This window comes from Mus pahari, chromosome 21 (assembly GCF_900095145.1).
Source record: "Mus pahari chromosome 21, PAHARI_EIJ_v1.1, whole genome shotgun sequence".
NCBI lineage: Eukaryota > Metazoa > Chordata > Mammalia > Rodentia > Muridae > Mus > Mus pahari.
Genome location: NC_034610.1, coordinates 10,909,475 through 10,928,950, shown reverse-complemented (window position 1 = coordinate 10,928,950; position 19,476 = coordinate 10,909,475). Strand labels below are relative to the sequence as shown.

Sequence of the window (19,476 nt, the reverse complement as noted above, 5' to 3'; positions counted from 1 at the left end):
GCACCAGGTACCTTGCTGAGTCAGCTCACTGGCTCTTTTTGCATTTCCTACAAGGCTAGTATAATGATAAAGGAATCTCTTTAGCTAGCGTATGCTTACTGGGAATACCTTAACTTTGTCCTCATTTCTAGGAAGCTAGGTTTGCCTGATAAAAATTCTCAGTTGACAAGTTTTCTTTTGCAATAACTTAACAAAAGTTATTTATATGAATGAGCCCACTTGTCTGTATGTGCACCATGTTCATGAGGTGCGCCCATGGGGGCCCTAGGCACTGGACCCCCTTGGTACTGATGTCACAGGCAGTTATGAGATGCCTCTGCTGAGCCACCTCTACAGTCTCTCTTTTGCATTTTGAATATATAAATGTATTATCTCTGTTTCTCAAGAATTTTTATTTTTTTTTAGTTTTTTTGAGACAGGGTTTTTCTGTGTAGCCCTGGCTGTCCTNGAACTCACTCTGTAGACCAAGCTGACCTCGAACTCAGAAATCTGCCTGCCTCTGCCTCCCAAGTGCTGGGATTAAAGGCGTGCACCACCACCACCTGGCTCCCAAGACTTCTTTAAAAAAAAAAAAAATCAGTGATAATCTTGGGAGTCCCTTGTATAAGTTATTTCTCACCTGCTATGTTCAAGATACTATGCTGCTGGCCCTCCCAAGCCTCTCTAGATGTGTCCTGTTTTCTTGGACCCACACATTCTTATTTGGGGGAGCTTTGAACATTTTTCTGTGCTCTGTGCTCCTTCTCAATTTGTGTTCTAAGTTTTACAACAGTCTTACAGCACGGTGGAGCCTCTGGTGGTTTGAATGAGATGTCCCCCACAGCCTGAGACACTTGAGCACTTGGTCCCCATTTGGTGGTGGTGTTTGGGGGGCTTGGGAGGTGTGCCTTGCCCAGCTCTGCGTTTGCATTACCCCGTGCTTACAGTCAAGTCTGTGAGCTTTTTGCATCCATTCCAGCTGCCATGCCTCCACTCAGCCATCAGCCTCACCCCTCTGGAGCCAGAAGCCGAAATGAACTCTTCTATAAGTCTCCTTGGTTATGGTGCTTTATCACAGCAACCAAAAAGTAACAGATACGGGGTTCCATGGGCTCCTTGTGTTGTTTCCTGTTATACCTTATATTTCTAAGGCTTAATAACTTCCAAACTTGTTATTTGTCTATTCAAATCTACTCCAGCGTGCCTCTGGGGAATTTCTCATTTCTGTTATACTTCTTTTTGATACACACACACACACACACACATCATATATATATATATATATATATATATATATATGGTCCTGGTTTTATTCATACATTTCTTAATAGATGTTATTCATACCTCTTTTGGAGTTATAAGCATGTTTAAGGAAGTCTTGTCCAATGACTCTGATGTGTTGATTTCTTCTGGGACAGTTTATCTATCTTTTGAATACATTTTCCTGATTCTTTGTATGTGTGACTTTGTTGATACAAATTAAAAATGTTGAGTGTTATAGAATTACACCAACCCAGGTTTGTCCACTGGAGGACCAGGGCTTCCCCAGCTTGCTTGCTGAGGCAGGGTCTCTCTGTGGTGCTGGATGTCCTGAACCTTGCTATGCAGACTGAGCTGGCCTCAAACTCACAGAGACGGTAATGTTTCATGGCATTAATTTTTTTTAAAGATTATTTTATGTATATGTATATGGGTACACTGTAGCTGAACAGATGGTTGTGAGCCTTCATGTGGTTGTTGGGAATTAAATTTTTAGGACCTCTGCTGGCTCTGGTTGACCCCTCCGCTCCGGTCGGCCCCACTTGCTCCAGCCCAAAGATTTATTATTATATGTAAGTACACTGTAGCTGTCTTCAGACGCACCAGAAGAGGGTGTCAGATCTCATTACGGGTGGTTGTGAGCCACTATGTGGTTGCTGGGATTTGAACTCAGGATCTTCGGAAGAGCAGTCAGTGCGCGGAGCCATCTCGAATCAGTGTTGATTTTCAGGGTTTGATTTTTGATGACTGAAAGGTATCTTGGTACTGCGAGTCGATCTGAATGAAAAAACCTGGAGCCTTTTATCTTCCTTTCTGGTCTCCTCCTTTTCCTGACCATGTATGACTGACTTCTAAATTTGCCCTTACACTAGGTTGCTTTTGAATGTTATGATCCTTATTTTATATGCATGGGCATTCTGCCTGTGTGTATGTCTATGTGCCACATGTGTGCTGCGAGAAGTCCTTGCTGGCTACTCTGTGGCTGCTCTCTGGGAGAGCAGCCAGTGCTCTTAACTATTGAGACATCTCTCCAACCCCTTATTAATCTTTATCTACAGGTTGTTTTAAACCTTGTGGAAGTTACTCAAGCTAGTGGAGTTGACACATGATGGCCAGCCTCTGTGCCTGCTTCTCAGGAAACCAAAACTGCACCCCTCTATTTGGAGGGCAAAGTGTTCTGTTTGTTTGGCCCTGGAAGTCTGAACCAGAAATGTACACGGGGTTGTCACTGGCTGAGTAAGTGAAATAAGAAGAAATTAACTGCAGTGTACCAATCAAGCTTACCTCGCAGCCAGCTTCAGCATTTTGACAAGTATGACTGCTCTCAACTGGAGCTAAGGACATCCAGAGTGAGCCGATTCTCTTCTGCGATATCACTGCCCCCCCGATGAGTTTTATTTATTAATATTTATGTGCATCCGTGTTTTGCCTGCATGTGTGTGTGTGTCAGATCCCCTGGAACTGGAGTTACAGACAGTTGTGAACTGCCATGTGCTGGGAATTGAACTCAGGTCCTTTGGAAGAGGAGCCAGTGCTTTTAACCACTGAGCCATGTCTCCAGCCCTGCAATGACTTTTTAAATGTAATACCTTCATTAGCCCAAAATAAATTTGCTAGTGATTTCCTTGATAATATTTTAGAATGGCAAGATAATTGATAAGAGCAAAGACTTGTTTTTACCTTTTTGCTGCTGTTTATGCTATGTTCTTATAGACAGAAAATGTGATTTTAGTAAATTAGCTTTTTATTATTTTGTCTGAGGTTTACTTTGGGATCTAATTCATAGTTATCCTATGAACTATCCGCATGTGTTCAAAAAGAATATAAACCAAGAGACATTTACCCCTCTGTTTCTATTAGAACACACTTACTTATTAACTTGTTCAAATGGATGACACTGTTTTTTATGTACTTGACCTGTTCGTTTCTGGAATGAATGTGCTATATGAATCTTGCATTCTACTTGTGTTTTGAAGTTGATTCCAGCATAGAATGTAAGCGGCTTTTCTTCTCACCCCCGTTCTAGTTCATATTACAGAACATTGACAGATAATATAAAATATTGTTTTCTAAGCAAGAAAAGGCAATGTGCCTTTTTTTTTTTGTCTCACTCAGAGGCACCCGTCACTTTCCTTGTAACAGTCTATTGCTTGCTGGTTTATTTGCTTTTACAGTTCAGAACTGCTCAGTGGTACCTGCACATGTCACTGATTTCTTTGCCCAATGTGGAGTCCTACAGTCTCTGCATTTCATGGGATGGAGCTTCAAGCTGAGCACACCCATTTCCTCTTAGAAAGGATATATGGGTCAAAGTTTTGATTCCTGAAAACGTGTCGATTTCCCCCCCTACTTTAGGAACACTGATTATAGGATTCTGGACTCAACATTATTTTTCTATAAAGAAAAAGATATGGTATGCCTGCTGAAAAAGGTAACAGAGGGCTTGACATAAAAGGCAGATACGATGCAGAGGGTGTCTGGGTCACAGATGTGTCTTAAAAAAAAAAGTGAAGTATGAGTTTAAAAATGTATTTTTATTTTATTGTATATGTGGAAATTCTATCACAAGACTTGACTGGAAAACAACCTAAGCAATGCTGTCACTGGAAAAGCTCTAAAGGTGATAAATATTCCATCAACACAGTGGCTTATTTAAACTTGTGACTGACGTACGCACGCATTTTATTGACAAGTCAGGATGCAGCTTCTGTGACGGAAAACAACTTTCCTAGAAATATACTTTCAACCTAAGAGATCAGAATCTTAATTAAAAGTTACACAAGTAGACAGCAAGGACACAGAATTTCTAAAGGCAGCAATGTTTGAAGAGGACAGTAATAGAGGGAAGGACCAGAAAAGCCAGTTCCAAATCTACGCAGCGAAGTCATGGCAGCTACAAGATCTGCGGACACACTATGCTTAAGTCCTTCTGGAGCAGAATGTATGGAGCTAGTATGTTTGAAAGCTTGGTCTCCAGTTGGTGGAAAGGATTAGGAGGAGTGGCCTTACTGGAGGAGGTGTGGTTTTGCGGATGGAGGTGTGTCGATTGGGGGTGGGCTTTGAAATCTCAAAACCCTGAGCCATTCCCAGTTGGCTAGTCCTCACCTGGCTCCTGTCATATACCCCAACATGATGGTCATAGGTTCTACCACCCTCTGGATCTCTAAGACCCAGAGTAAAAGCTTTCTTTTATAAGTCGCTTTGGTCACGGTGCCTTTTCACAGTAACAGAAAAATAAGAAGACATCATGATTTCAAAGACTAATGATTTGAGGGATCATTTTCACAATTTAATAGTAAGAAAATGTTTGGAATTTGACTCCTGCCAAGGTCAGGAGAGCATTCTCAATGATAATGTCAAGTGTTCTGGGTCATGGAGTCTGGAGCAACCTCTGAAACAGACCAATGGGATCTTTTTATAGTTTGTATAGGAGAAACTTCTGAGAAGCAATTTTTCCTTCCTTTAAAGGGTTGCCCGGTTGCTGTCCTTGTTGCTGAGACCGGAGGGCGGAGTCTGGGCATTGATCCTGTTTCCACACTCTTCTGGAAGAAGCAAACATCTTGGGTTAGGTTGGTGGATCCCAGTCCGGAAGCTGGCCCATGTGGCCCTCAGCTTTAAGGACAGAGTATCTCTTAGTTCACGGAGAGGCTGGGGAGGGCTTTACCTGTACAACTCCTAGTATCTTCTCCAGTGGTCATGTTCATGCTGTCTGCCCCCTGAACCAAACAGAGATGAACACCAGAGTAAGAAGAAATGTCTCCAAATCCCAACTCAAAGAAGTGACGTGGCTCTAAGCTCGCATAAAGACGGATTGCTGAGCTGTACTGGATGACAGAACATTTTTCAGTTGTGACCACCTGTCATTAAATTTTGCTCTATAATTATTCCATTAGAGTGGAAGCAATTAATTAGGAGGCACTGCTATTAGTAGAAGGAAACTGTCAAAATTGTTTCTCTTGGTGCCAGTTCTGACCATCTGCAGGACATCTAGATGTTTATTACTGCTAATGACTTTGGAAATGGAAATTCATATGCAGATGGCTCTCAGAGGACTTCCTGCCAAGCGCAGAAAAAGCAATGTGTGGCTTCTCCAGGGCTGAGCACACAAGTGCCCCAACCCCACAGTGTAGCTGGCCACTTCCCGCCTCTGACAGACACGGGGGTTGGGAAGGGGCTTGGAGCAGAACTAGCCTTGAAGGAAACAGAGTTTCCACATCTTAAAAAACAACGCTTTTTGGTTGGGCATGGTGGAACTCAGGCCTCACAGGCAGGGGGAATCTCTGGGAGTCCCAGCCAGGATAATGCCACATACTGAGACCCTGTCTCAACACTACCACCACGCTCTTCTGTAAGACTTGCACTGGGCTTTCTTTGGTACCTGGAAGTGATGGCTTTAACATGCACTGCCTAATGACCCCTAAAGTGTGAGGGTGACAACCCAAACAGGTGTCCAGATGAATACAACCTTCAGCACCCCTGCCATCGAAGCTCTCACCCCTGTGGTTTCCTAGTGTGTAGGCCCCCTCTCAGTCACCCTGAGAAGAGGGAGAGTGGAGAGTCTCATGAAGTTTACAGCTCTTAATGGAATGTAACACGTTTTTTCCTCACCAGCTGGGCTGAATAATAGCCAGGGACAGGCCAAAGCCTCGACTCAGGCACCATTTGTTCACAGGGTGACTGAATTGGCCCTAGACTTTGATGTTGACTACCTGTGGGGTGCACCCCACCCCATCTGCCAGGCCATAGTCCCAGCAGTGACCCTGACAGCTCACATTCTCTCACGCAGTTATGTTAATATTGCATGTTGTGAACGTGTGTCCACTATGCCCACGGTAAATGCCCATCTGCCATTTTGAACATAAGCATTTTGAGCCTTTTCTTTTCTTTTCTTTTTTTTTTTTTTTGAGACAGGGTTTCTCTGTGTAGCCCTGGCTGTCCTGGAACTCAATTTGTAGACCAGGCTGGCCTCGAACTTAGAAATCTGGCTGCCTCTGTCTCCCGAGTGCTGGGACTAAAGGTGTGTGCCACCACGCCCAGCTGAGCCTTTTCTAACATGAAGAGTTTTGTCTATTTTTTTCTAATCTTGAAATAGTAACACCTTTCTGCTTTCTATGTTGTAGAAATGAAAAAGTATTAAAGTCAGGAAATCCCCCTAGGAAAATGTGTTGGCCCAAAACACAAGCCCAGTCATTTCAGTAGATTGTTTCATCTTTAAAACAACAACAAAAAGCTCCAAATAAGGACCAACTGTACAAAAGAGCACATAAGCAAGCTGTGGGACACAGCAGTAGCAGCAGGTGGCCTGTGGACTTTTTTCCACACGGGCATGGTGCCAAAGAAACTCTGTCCTTGCACACACACTGCCCCTAGCTGCTTCTAGACTCACCTCTAGCCATTGAGTCTGACATCAATCCAGCACAAGGCCAGTCAAACTGGCCTTTTTGTCTCAGGTCCCTAGAACTTTTCCTAAACCAACCTTCACAATCAAGGCTGTGATTATGTTTCTATTATAACCCACCCCAATAAAGTGGAGATGTCCTTCTAAGTTCCAAATTTCAAACCAGAGCCCAATGTCAATGTAGTGTTTTGGCCTTAACTAATGTGGCCAGTGCCATATTTCAAATGGGATTCTCTGGTCCTGAAGCTAGATAATACTCCCAATGTGTCAAGTTTAATGTGGCCACACAGGTGGAGGGTAGCAGCCACTCCTGGAAATTTCCAGCCTGTGAATTGGTCAGTTGTGTAAAGAGATTTGTGCTACTGTTCATTCCATCACTGGACAGGATTAACTGTCCAGGGTCTGTGTGTCCCTCCCCCAGGGCTTGCACATCTGTAACCGTGATGGTGACCTCACACTGTCCTTTTCTGGGTCAGAAGAACTGCTTATTGGTTTTGATTATGTGGCCTTTTCTTTATATGTGTAAACATAGGCTTTAAGACATGTATGTCAGAAGTGAGATATCAAAACCTTGGTGGTTATGGATGTGGTCACTGGATTTAGAACAATAATTCTGGGTGATGGGGAGTGTGACATCACTCACTGAGTCCAGGAGTAAGACCTGTGTCTTTACTGCTCTATGGAACTGAAGAACCACCCAACACGCATGCATCCAAACACGCATGCAAAGTGAACCAACGCAGAGTGCACACAATCAGTCTGTTTCATTAAGCTGGTGAGTTTCAGGGTTCCAAAAAGTCATGACAATGCTGGGCTACAGGACTGTGGTCCAGGATGCAGATAAAGGGCTAGGAAGTAGCCTCATGCAGGATGCTGAGGATGTAAGAGTCCATGACTCAGGCAGGACCAAGTCCTGAAGGTGCAAAAGATCCAGAAAGAAGTGTATCTTCCCAGGCCAGGCCACGGCTGAGACCACTGATGTGTGTGCGAGAGCTGCAGACCAGCTGGGTTGAAAACTAGGAAATCAGGAGATGTGTGACAGGCATATAAAAAACCAGAAGAGCTGCTGCTCTGGGCTCTTCACTCTGCTTCCAATCCTCCTTGGTAGGAGCTGCTTGCTTTTACAAACATGAATGGAGTAATGCCCTTGAAGGCACCTACAGCTTGGATAGGATTGCCTCTGAGGAGCTAGCTGCTCTGGGGACCACTGAAGACCAGCCTTCCAGCTCACCCACGGGAGTTCTCATCTTAGAATGCTGACTTCTCCTGACCCGTGGTTTCCTCCTCAGGGACAGGCCCAGCAGGAGGTTACCTCCATTCTGTCACCTCCGTCTTCCTGCCCTAAGACCTGTACCCACCCTACATGTGGCTGCTAGCCTCTTATCACTGGCCACAAGGACACCGTCACATAGGGACCATGCATCCTGGTGCCATGAAGATAGGAGTGGGACACACAGATGCCATGACGTCTCTGGGCTATTGGAAGTGCTAAGTGATGTGGGATCCAGGGTAGACAGACCTCTGGCAGAGACCCAGGACTCAGAGAGCACCTGTCCTAGGGAGCAACTCTAGTATTTTCATCTATGATGACATGATCAATGCTCTCTAGAGAAGGGGAAGAAATGAATACCCTTATGACCAACAACCCAAAGGATTTCCCCTAGTATATCTGAAATATATAGCCCTGTAACATCTGCCAAGGTACTAACAGTGAGAATAATCAAATTCTTGTGACACTTTTTCTGGGACAGGACTCTGCGGGTATGGACAGCTCTGGGTTATGAGATGGCGGTCACTGTCCTAAGAGCGGCAGGTGAAGTGACCAAGACTCAGGCTACTCAGGAAGACTGGCATGGGCCTGGCTCTATGGCACCTCTGTAAATAGCACCTTTCTCAATCACCAACCATGAATCAAAGAATCTTAACCCTATAGAGCTACACGTACACAGACTTATTGATGCCAGCATCTGCCTGACAGAGAACAGGAGACAGGACAGTGACTGGACACAGTCATCGGACACAGTCTGAGTGTGGAGATTTGAGAACACTGGTGATATTCTCCTGTAGCTGGTGAGGATGCTAGCTTCCCTAGAGAGCTACTGCCTCTTACTGCCCACAAGTGTGTGGTTGTCATCTGGCCAACTCTGAGGTTCTGGAATGGGAATGGGACAATGGCAAGCCAGAGAGGACAAAAGGAAAGCATCTCCTTGCACAGCATCCTAGGCAAGCTGGCCTGCTGCTGGCAGGGAAGGGCAGGCTGAGGAAACAGTGACGTCTGCAGGGGAGAACCATCACTAGAGATTGGCTGCCTTAGAGGGGCCAGCAACTTTCCCCTCAGCACAAGGGCAGTAGCCTGACATTCAGCCTGATGCCTTTTGTCAGAATTCAGGCTGCCCAAACATTGCCAGGGTGGGACATGCAGATGGCCAGGCCCAGGCCTGGATCCTACATAACTCAAGTGGCTAAAGCCATGACCAGTGTCATGGTCAACTTTATAAGAAGACCTATAGATGTTCATTACTTTTGGTGGCCGTTAGCCCTAATGGGGCCATTTCCCCCTTGCCATTTTTCTGGACCAGCATCTGTCTGGGGCAGCTCAGAGTTGTGGGGCAGCTGGTTATCGTGGCAGGGAGCCCCAGGAACGGTCTGTCCTGTAGAGTTCAGGTAATTTCAGCTGGGCCACCACAGGCCCTAGAAGTCAGTCAGTGGTAGGATGTGCAGAGTACTTTTCTGTAGCTAGTTCAGGAACTGAACTATTGTTAATGACACAGCAACTTCAACATTTGCTCATGTTCTGTCTACAGCCTGGGCACTGTACATGGGTACTGTTGTCTACAGCCTGGGCACTGTACATGGGTACTGTTGTCTACAGCCTGGGCACTGTACATGGGTACTGTTGTCAACAGCCTGATGAGGTCCTCTCTCAGCAATCGGAGCAATGTGTAAAGCTGCACACAGTTTACAAAAGTAAAAATCACATTTGAGTTTCCATTAAAGGACAAAACCATAAATCTGAGGTAATTTCAGTCTATTACCAAGTTTAGCTCTGAAATCTATAAGGGATTTGAATTTAATTACTGATGAATAAATGTAATCCATGACACGGAAGACGGAGCATGGAAGATAACATTACTATTTAAGCCCTCTTTCCGCAACCTTTTGAAAAAATCTTTGAATAAATTGTATAAAAAAAAAATGAGTTTTTAAGAGATGAACGAATTGGCAGAAAATAATGCAACAAGGAGAGACGTATCACCATTGAGCGAGAACATTATTTATCTCTAGTCCATTAAACACAGAATTCGGGATGCCAACAAACCGATTTGTTGTGTCTCTGATGGTAACTGTTTTGAAATACAGGAAAGGGTCTCTAGCACAAGCCTAGTGTGAAGGGATGCAGTGCCTAGGAGCAGGCGATGGCCGATGGGGTGGCCTCTTACCTGAACCCTGGTTTCTCCATGACTGCCCAGAATGGCCATGTGTGGAGTCTGTCCTGTAGGAGCTGTAGCCCTGTCTCCCTTGCCTCCCTGTGGGAACATGGGCAACACATCAGCACACGGCCACTCACTCTGTCTCACACTTAATGGTGCAGCAAGTGACAACAAGCCAGGGAACATTCAGTGAGCTCACAGCAGCAGAGTGGAACTGGAGGATTCCAAAGGCCGAAGAAAAGATGCAGCCGATCTGTCCTGGGAGCCAAATGGCAGCCTATGACAGTGCTAAGAACTAGCTCACCATGTGCCTTTGGGGTCTTGTTCCTTACCCAGAAACTCCTCCACAGAGGCAACAATTGTCAAAGCTCTTTCCTCCAGCAGGGAGGCCCACTTACAGTTGCTTTAGGTAACACATCGATCCGGATGCTTCTCCCTTGAGCATATTCCTGGGATGTGGTGCGCTCTTCTACACTCCCCACAAATGCATGAACACATTCCTTTTACACTCTGATGTCTCCCTTGGATCACTCATTTCCACTCACTATGCACTTTATTTCATGTGCTCCACAGAAGGAGGATGAGTTCCTGCTGTAAGTGCCAATCACAGACTCTGGGCTGGGTCTGGTCACTGTGGCAATTGGTCAGGAACCCCCAAGTGCAACACATGTATGATATGACCTTCAGAGACTAAACTCCTCTTCTGTTTGGAGGCACTGTGGCCAGAAAGGATAAGGAGCCACGCGCCCATAGCACTGAATTCACCCAGCTGTGACCAAGAAGATCACAACACAACAGACTGATGCCTGAGAGCTCCAAGGATGCTGGCACTTTCCCCAGGGCCACCTCTTGCCTGGGGCCCAGGACAATCCATGGGCCATCTCCTAATCCCATTTTCTTCCGCTGTCAGAGCAGTTGCTATCCTGATAAGAGCACTTCAAAACCTTTAAAAGTTCCCCAATTTGTAATGGATATAAACATCAACTCCTTTAAATGTAGTCTTAAGAATTCTGTACCCAACTCCAATTGACCTTCCTTTCTCTTCCTACTGTTGTAATTCACTCAAATCTATCTCCGTCCTCCCCAGACCCTACTCACTGAGCAAGGCCTCTCGACTGTGGCTCCTGACAATCGGCCTATTGGGATGCCCGATACTGACACCCTTGCTGCAGGGCTCCACACTCTTGGATGTCTAGAGCCCACTGGCAGTGTGGAACTTTGCCAGAACTCCCAAGTACAATAGATGTTTGATATGACCCTCAGAGGTATGGGCATGTGTCTTGGATAACAGTGAAAGAAGACTGGCCACTGTTCAAAATGGTGGGAAGTACTGTGTGGTTGGCTGAGTGAGAACCTTGAAAGGAACGTCAGAAATTTAACGTCTTTCCACAGGTCTCATTTTAGGTCACAGAGCTGAAAGTCACTTTCCAGTTCCTTTTTAAATGCTTTCTTTTTGAGATAATTTAATTGTGACATTTCTCCCTTTCTTCAAGTCCCTCCCATTTTACCCTCCCTACTTGTGTTCAAATTCTTTTTATCCACTGTTACTCTGCACATTTATGTATAGAACATACTGAATTTTTCTAATGCCCTTTTGTTATGAGAAAAACTAAGCCTTAACTTTTGTCAAGTAGACAAATACTACCCATATAGTCTTTAACTGGGGGAATTGTGGGAATTCTCCTAGGGAGACATTAGTGAAAGAGTTCTTTATTCAATGGGACCAGAATTTAGGTTACCGGAGGACAGCGCAGCCATCTTCCTCTGTCATAGTCTCATCATTCTCTTTTCAGGTAAGTCTACCTGGGCCGCAGCACATTAAGTGACAGGAAGAGGGAAGCACCCAGCCCTTGCCCACCTGTGTAACGAGAGTTCCAATGTGCTCTGCCTACAATGCGTCGGTTCTCCTTGGAGCAGGCCTTGCAGACCACTGCCTTCAGGTTGTGGAACTTGGTGAGCCACGATCTCTGTAAACAGATCAGACGATGGATTGAACGGAGCAGGGCGTGAGGTGGCAGGGGTGGGATTCACCTACTAGTGGTCTCCGTCCCCACATCAAACAGTGTAGGATCACGCTCTGCATCAGGTGAAGACAGAGCGCCTCTCCATTACCATGACCTGAAGAGGGTCTTAGATGACTGTTCCCCACATGAGACCCCTGGAAATGGCAGCAAATACCTATGACGTCTGCCTCTATTTTGTGTAGATTAAACAGTCATGGCTAAAAATCTACTCTCCTGACAATCTATGAACACGGAGTGGAGATGTTGGGGTCAAACACCAGCAGCAGACGGGAGTCTGATCATTAGCTGTTCTGGTAGCGTCTTGAATTACCAGTCAAATTTCGTCCTAGATAATTCTTTTAAGTGGGCTTGGTGTGAGATGGAGTGCTCAGTTGTGTATTTTGAGGTACACAGACAAGGATAACTGGCAGCTGTGCTCCGGGACAGCATCTCCTGCCGCTGCTGCTGCCAGAGCCACGTCCAGGTCTGAGGGAAGGGCTGCCCACTTGTTCTGCTCCTCTAAGTTCTAAACACTCACAAACCCTGCAACACCCTGGAACTTTGGTGAGAAATGGTGACGGCGACACATTGCCAAATGTTTTCCCTGTGGTGTGAAAACTTGGGAGTGTTTTATCTAACAGATCAGCATGTTCTCTCACAATCACACCGCCTTCTCATCCCTGTGGGTAAGAAAACATTCCAAATGAGCTTGGCGGGAGGCCTCATTTGGAAATCTTCCAGGAATCATGAAGCAATTCTACAGAGAAGGGCTGAGTCAGCAGTCGGGGTCCCCAGGCCATGGGCAGCCTTTCATAGCAGGAGGGTCTCCCCCAACTAGTCTGCTGTCTGGGGGAACCCCTCTACAGACGGTGCAAGCCCTCCTCTCAGCTCATTCTCCCTACAGGAGCCACTAGCTAGGTGAACACCAAGTGCTGCTGCTGAGCATGCCAACCTCATGTGTGGAGAACAGTTATGGAACCGTAAGCATGGTCCTAGCAGCTGTGCGAGGTGATGGCGGTGATGCCAGAGAACATGCCTGCTTCCTAGAGTGAGATGGGCAGACTTTCCAGGCTCATTACAGTGACTGACTTCAAACATACTTGTTCCAATATACAAGAACCAGGACTCACATTTTGTTCCAAAAGAACTTCCACGGCATATCCCTTTTCAGACTGCAGGTACTTCTGATGGAAAAGCTTGCCATCAAACACATTCCAGGGCATAAACTCGCTTGTTGTCCAGGGGAAGCCACATGCGCTGTTGACTAGGACCAACGTGGTGAGGCCACGGACGAGGAGGGACCCCAGTTGCACAGCTCTGGAGTTAATGTAATCCAGCTGTGGAGACAGATGTGCACCGATAGCTCAAAACAGAGGGCTCAAGGCAGAAACAAAAAGATAACTCAAGGGTCTCAGCCCCTTAAGTCTTCAGATGCTTTCGAAGCCCTGAATAGGATGCTGGGCCTCCTGAGTGCTTCTGAATGAAAGAGACCTGACAAGCAAGCCACACCAGAGAAGGATGGCAGGAGCCCCTCCCATCGCCCACGAACACACCTCTGTTCACCATCCACCCATCCACCCACTAGGGCAGCAGCTACTCACAAGGGCTCTCTCCTTACACACATCCAAAACAGTCATTCTGGTTGTGGTGGTCTGAATGGGACCAGTTCCCATGGACTCTTTAAATTTGAAAGCTTGATCCTCAGTTGGTGGAACTATTTGAAAGGGATTAGGAGGTGTGGCCTTGTTGGAGGAGGAGGTGTGTCATTGGGAGTGGCCTTTGAAGTTTCAATAGTCCACACCATTCCCAGTCTTCCCCCACCGCTGCCTGCCTGGCTTAGCCTTGTGGATCATATGAGCTCATAGCTACTGCCCTTGTGCCATGCTCCCCGCCTGCTGCCGTGCTCCCCACCATGATCATCAAGGACACAACTGTCTTGTCTCAGTGACAGAAAAGTAACTGAGACACTGCTGTAGGAAAATATGGGCTATCACAAGATGTGGCCACTAAGTAAAACTTACAAGATCATTTATTGTTAGGTTTATTCTCCTGAAAAACACAGGGAGAGAAGTTCCCTATGTTTTTAAAAATCATACTTCATCTCATTTCAACTGAATACCATTAAGAATAAAATGCCACATGGTAAAATCTCAGAAGGGGCCCCGGGTTTTTACAAATTAAGAATGTCTTGCCTGAACTCTGGAGAGATGGCTCAGTGGTTAAGTGGCTGCTCTTCCAGAGGACCTGGGTTTGATTCCCAGCACCCACATGGCAACTGTCTATAACCTCAGCTACAGAGGGTCCAATGCCCTCATCTGGCTTTTGCAGGTAGAGTACAGAGGTGTGCATGGTGCACAGACACACATGCAGGCAAAGCACTCATACACATAAAATTAAAATAGATAAATAAAAAAAAAATCTCAGAAAGGAGAATCTCTTGCTAACATGAACTACTTCTTTGTAAAATCCATCTGTACATTCAACTTTCTTTGTTGTTGTTCTTGATAGAGAGAAGACACTCTTTATGCGGCATAAGGTTCCACATCCCACAGGAAGCCACGCATATTCCCTGTGGCTCTGTGATGTTGGCCGTGCCGCAGGCATCAACATTGCAGATGTCCAAGAAACCCCATTGAAAGGGGAGCACAAGTAAGCCGGCCACCTCTGGGCATCTGTTTTGCTCACACTGACCAATGCTACCTTGAACACCATTACATATCTAAGAGTTAATAAAACTGAAAAAAAAGGTTAGAGAAGGTGATCGGTATTTTAACCATTTTATACACAAGGCCCCACTTCAATGAATTTGACAATTATTTTAAAAACTATCAGAAGTACAGTGGTGCATGGCTGTAGCTCCAGAATGGAGGAGGCTGAGGCAAGCTGACTGTCACAAGCTCACGGCTCCCCGGGTCTGCATGGTGAGTTCCAGGCCAGCAGGGGATACAGTGTGAGACCCTGTCTCTCGGAGCCTGGATCACTGCAGATTCAGCCTTTAATCCTAACAGGTGAGCTTCAGCTGCATAGACTGTTTACACAGAGGCCTGACTCTGCGAAGCTCATTCCTTAGACGGATACTTTGTAGGCTCTGACGGAGCTCTTCACTGGTGTAAAACTTCTATGCGTGGTCTGCAGAACCTACTATACGCAGAACTGAATCTAATGAACTATTCTCAAGGCCCATTAATACCACCCTATTTTCCTTCCATCGACTCTATGAGTAAAGTGAGCTGACGTCGAGAGGCATAAGGTGGGTAGGGCTCTCTATGTAGCCCTGGCTGTCCTGGATCTTGCTATGTAGATCCTGTCCCTGCCTGCCTCTGTCCCAGGAGCTGGGATTAAAGGCATGCGCCACCACACCTAGCTCAAGCACAAGTCTGGACCTACAGATCACACTTACGTTTAACTTGTCCCTAGGCAATTCAGTTTAGTAAAACAGTTATGAGGGTACTGTCTTCATAGCTCGGTTTCTGTGTGCTCACTGGTAATATATGGACACTAACTGAATTCTGTATGCGGGGCTGTCATTCTGTTTTGTTTTGGTTTTGCAATTCCCTCAAGACTTTCCTTTTAGAGGACTTCTGGATAAGGCGGCAGAACAGAAGCCACGTTGGATGCAGTCACTGATTACAATTTGGGAATTAAAGGGAATATGAATATTTTATCACTCCATCTGCTTCTTTTCCAAGCCTGAAATAGATTTGATCAACACCTCAACCAGCCTCTCTACCATGGGACCCATGGGACCCGTGGGATACTATGAATGGATTTGCGGCTGCCCCTCCAACAGCTACTCCTTCCCCTTCCTTCCAAAGCAGCGTTTCCTTAAGCACACTGGGCTGAAAACCTGCTCCCAGGAAATCAACCAAACAACCGGTGGTCACAATGTCACATAAGGGGTTCCTGGTGGCTGCTACCGGGAACTCTGTCAACACTCCAAATGAGGAAACACAAAATTTCCGAGGGAGCTAAACACAAACTCTCACAGTGCTTTGGGTTCAGCTCCCCAGCCTGTGGGAGGGCAGGAACTTCAGCTGCACCAAGTTTACCTCAGCTCTCCACAGCCAAAAAGACAGGTAAGAAAACTCCATGCGCAAGGGGAGCTGGAAGCCCACAGCAGAGAAAATGGGCCATTTAAAACCAAAGGGAGCACAACCTAGGCTAGGACCAAGGAGACAAAGCGGCAGAGCAGTCAAGAAACCAACACTCAGGCTCTGCTCACATTTTCTTTTATGGCCGACCACCCGGCTCTCCTTTCCCACAACAGCTATTCCTTATCTACATAGCACAGGGAGGCACGGGAACAGGCCAACACTGGCCTCTACATAGGACGGGGAGGCACTGTAACAGGTCAATGCTGCCCACTACATAGCACATGGAGACACTGTAACAGGCCAACGCTGTCCCCTACATAGCACATGGAGACACTGTAACAGGCCAACGCTGTCCCCTACTGTTCATATTACGCACTCTTACACTCTTCTTTCTCAACCTTTTCTTTTCTTTTCTTTTAAATCTTCCTTTCTCTCTTCTGATCTTACCCCCCCACTTGGTTCTACATCTCTGGAAGCCCAGAGGTGGACTTGGCTTACAACCACTGAGTATATATCTTTACTTCTTCTTAGTCTACAACTAATCCAAACCCCCACATATCCACCCCACTTCCCCCTTTGCCCTAACCATTACCAGGCCTATCCATGCCCTTCTCCTCTGCTTCCCATCTAACGGCCTATGCTTCCTGCTAGGTTCACGGTGACTGTCCAGCTCTTTTCTACTTTGCATTCACCCTAGCATTATTAGTATTCATAGTACTTCCAGGGTCCATTTTACTAATCCCTACTTAGCAAGTATGTTCTGTAGTTACCTTCAACTCCATTGCTGGAGTGGTGTAACTACTGGAACTACAGTTCCCAACCCACAGGGCAGAGCATAGATGGAGCTGGCGCTTGAAGCAACAGTCTAAGAGATGAAAACATAACTATAGTACAACCTCATCTCTTCCAAATACTGCAAATGTGACCACTCAGAGAAGAGAGGCAAGCTGAATTCACAGAAAACAGCCAACACATCTTTACCTGTACTCTAACCACAGATGGGCAAATCCCAGGGCAAGACCACAAGGAACATAAAAAACCAAGGCAACTCATCTCCAGAAATCATCAACTGCATACTAATGACTCATAACTACTGTTATTTAGATGAAACTCTGGATGTATGATTGAAGAGAATGATTATACATATGGTAAACATTATGAGGAGGACGCCAGTATTTTCTGAGAACACAAACAGGCAGCAGAAAGGAATAAGATGCCAATCCACAACATGAAAGGAGAATAAGAGATCAATACTGAAGAAGCCCTTCCTCTCACCCCTGAGGACCCCACCTCTCGGTGCAGACCTACTTCTTTTCCACTGCCCCGTTCAGCCTTTCCTTCTAGGCCACCTCTATTCCTCTGTGACACTCCCTGGCCTCTCCAAACACTCTCCATCAGAGACCCTACAGGTACCACACTCGGCTAGGATCCAAAGTGGGCAACAGCAGCCTGAAATGGAACATCCATGCACCCAGGCCTGGACAAGATGCCTGTGGCAAGAGGCAGTTCAGACAGAGTAACTCTGGATGCCTGGGTCTCAACAAGACACAAACACGAGCAGCAAATACCCCACACCTCTGACAGAAGGCAGGAAGCCTACCGCAACAGGGTCTGAGGAAGCATTCGGCACAAGGACTTCAAAACAGCGACTATGAATATTCGGTCCCTAAAGAGAGATTAATAAATAATATAATAAATGAATGCCTGAGTGAAGGCTGGAAACAAACGGTTGAACAAAATAATCAAAACATTTTAAGACAAGACATAGAATCAATCACTAAAGAAAAATCAAGTCGAAATAAAACCGGAAATGAAAAATTTAGGATATCAAACAAAAGCCTCAAAGGTAAGCAAGCCTCACCAGCAGACATGAACTAAAAAGCCAGGTAGCAGGAAGGCCAGCTCAGTCAAATAAAATGCTAAATCTGAAAACAAAACAAAACAAAACAAAACAAACAAACAAACAAAAAAACCAGACACAAGCAACCAGGAAATCTGAAATTCTATAAACAGACCAAACCTTTGAATGACGAGAATGAAGGGAGAAGAATCCCAGGTCAAAGGCACAGAAAATATTTTTAACAAAAGTCACAGAAGAAAATTTCCCTAATCTAAAGAAAAGATGCCTATTGAGGTACAAGAAGCATACAGAACACCAAATAGATAGGACCAGAAAAGAAACTCCTCATGACACAATAATCAAAAGATTAAATGTATAGCAGGGTGGTGGTGGCACACGCCTTTTAATCCCCGCACTCAGGAGGCAGAGGCAGGCGGATTTCTGAGTTCAAGGCCAGCCTGGTCTACAAAGTGAGTTCCAGGACAGCCAGGGCTATACGGAGAAACCCTGTCTTGGAAAAACAAAAACAAAGAAACAAACAAACAAAAAAGATTAAATGTACAGAACAAAGAAAGGACATTGAAAGCTACAAGGAAAAGTCATACAAAAGCAGGATGTTCTAGAAACTCCGAGAGACAACGAATGCCAGCCAGACTACTATACAAAATAAACTATCAATCATAATCAATAGAGAAAGAAAAACCATTCTACGATAAAACCAAATTTAAGTAATTTCTATCGATCTATGTAGGTCTATACAAGACACCAGAAGGAAAACTTCAGAAACTTCTGTATGTAACTCAAGAAGTTAAGTTCAGAAAAATGGACACAAAGAATAAATAATCCCAGAACAGCAAATCAAACGGGCAAACCCACCTACACCATAACAAAATAACAGGAATCAATTAACACTCTTCATTGCTAACGCTCAGTATTAATGGTCTTAATTCCCCAATAAAAAGACACAGACCAACAGACTAGACTAGGCAACAGGATCCATCTTTCTGCTGCACCCATAAAATACCCTCACTATCAAGGGTAGATATCACCTTAGGGTAAACTCCAAATGTATCTGTATTTATATTTTCACATGGGCTGTGTCACTTATTTGTCATGGATCATGTGTCTTCTTTAAAGTACCAGAAGCAGGCATGCCCTACAGGGGTGTAAGGCGGAAGTCCACACTGAGTTACATCTGAGAGGAGATCAGTGAGCACTGACTTGTATTCAGAGGTGGTACAGCATGACCAGGCCGAGAGCCTGGGACTCTGAGGAAACTCTAAGCTCTCCTGCACATCCTTAGATCAAGTAGCAGCAGATCCAGTGTCACAGGAACAGGACCGTCCTTTACACACTTCATCAAGAGCTGATTTTTTTCTAAACTATAAGAAATTGCTTTTCTAAGTTTTGTGTATTCCTTGGTTTCATATGTAGTTGATTTCTATAAGGTCCCTGTCCCCAGATGGCTTTG

General features: G+C 45.4%; 1 protein-coding gene across 3 annotated transcripts in view; it reads right to left on the bottom strand.

The window, feature by feature from the left end:
* Window positions 1-3,796: 3,796 nt before the first annotated feature.
* Fam120b (family with sequence similarity 120B) overlaps window positions 3,797-19,476 on the bottom strand; it is a 64,625-nt gene continuing 48,945 nt past the window's right edge. For 2 of the 3 annotated variants that reach the window (XM_029532924.1, XM_021221193.1), the window contains exons 7-11: window positions 13,202-13,408; window positions 11,927-12,035; window positions 10,078-10,164; window positions 4,904-4,955; window positions 4,507-4,781 (exon numbers count right to left, since the gene is read on the bottom strand). In XM_029532924.1, coding sequence (XP_029388784.1) covers window positions 4,915-4,955; window positions 10,078-10,164; window positions 11,927-12,035; window positions 13,202-13,408 — 444 coding nt within the window. In that variant the 3' untranslated portion in view covers window positions 4,507-4,781; window positions 4,904-4,914. Of the gene's footprint in view, window positions 4,782-4,903; window positions 4,956-10,077; window positions 10,165-11,926; window positions 12,036-13,201; window positions 13,409-19,476 lie in introns of all 3 variants that reach the window. The other variant, XM_029532925.1, reaches the window with a different exon arrangement.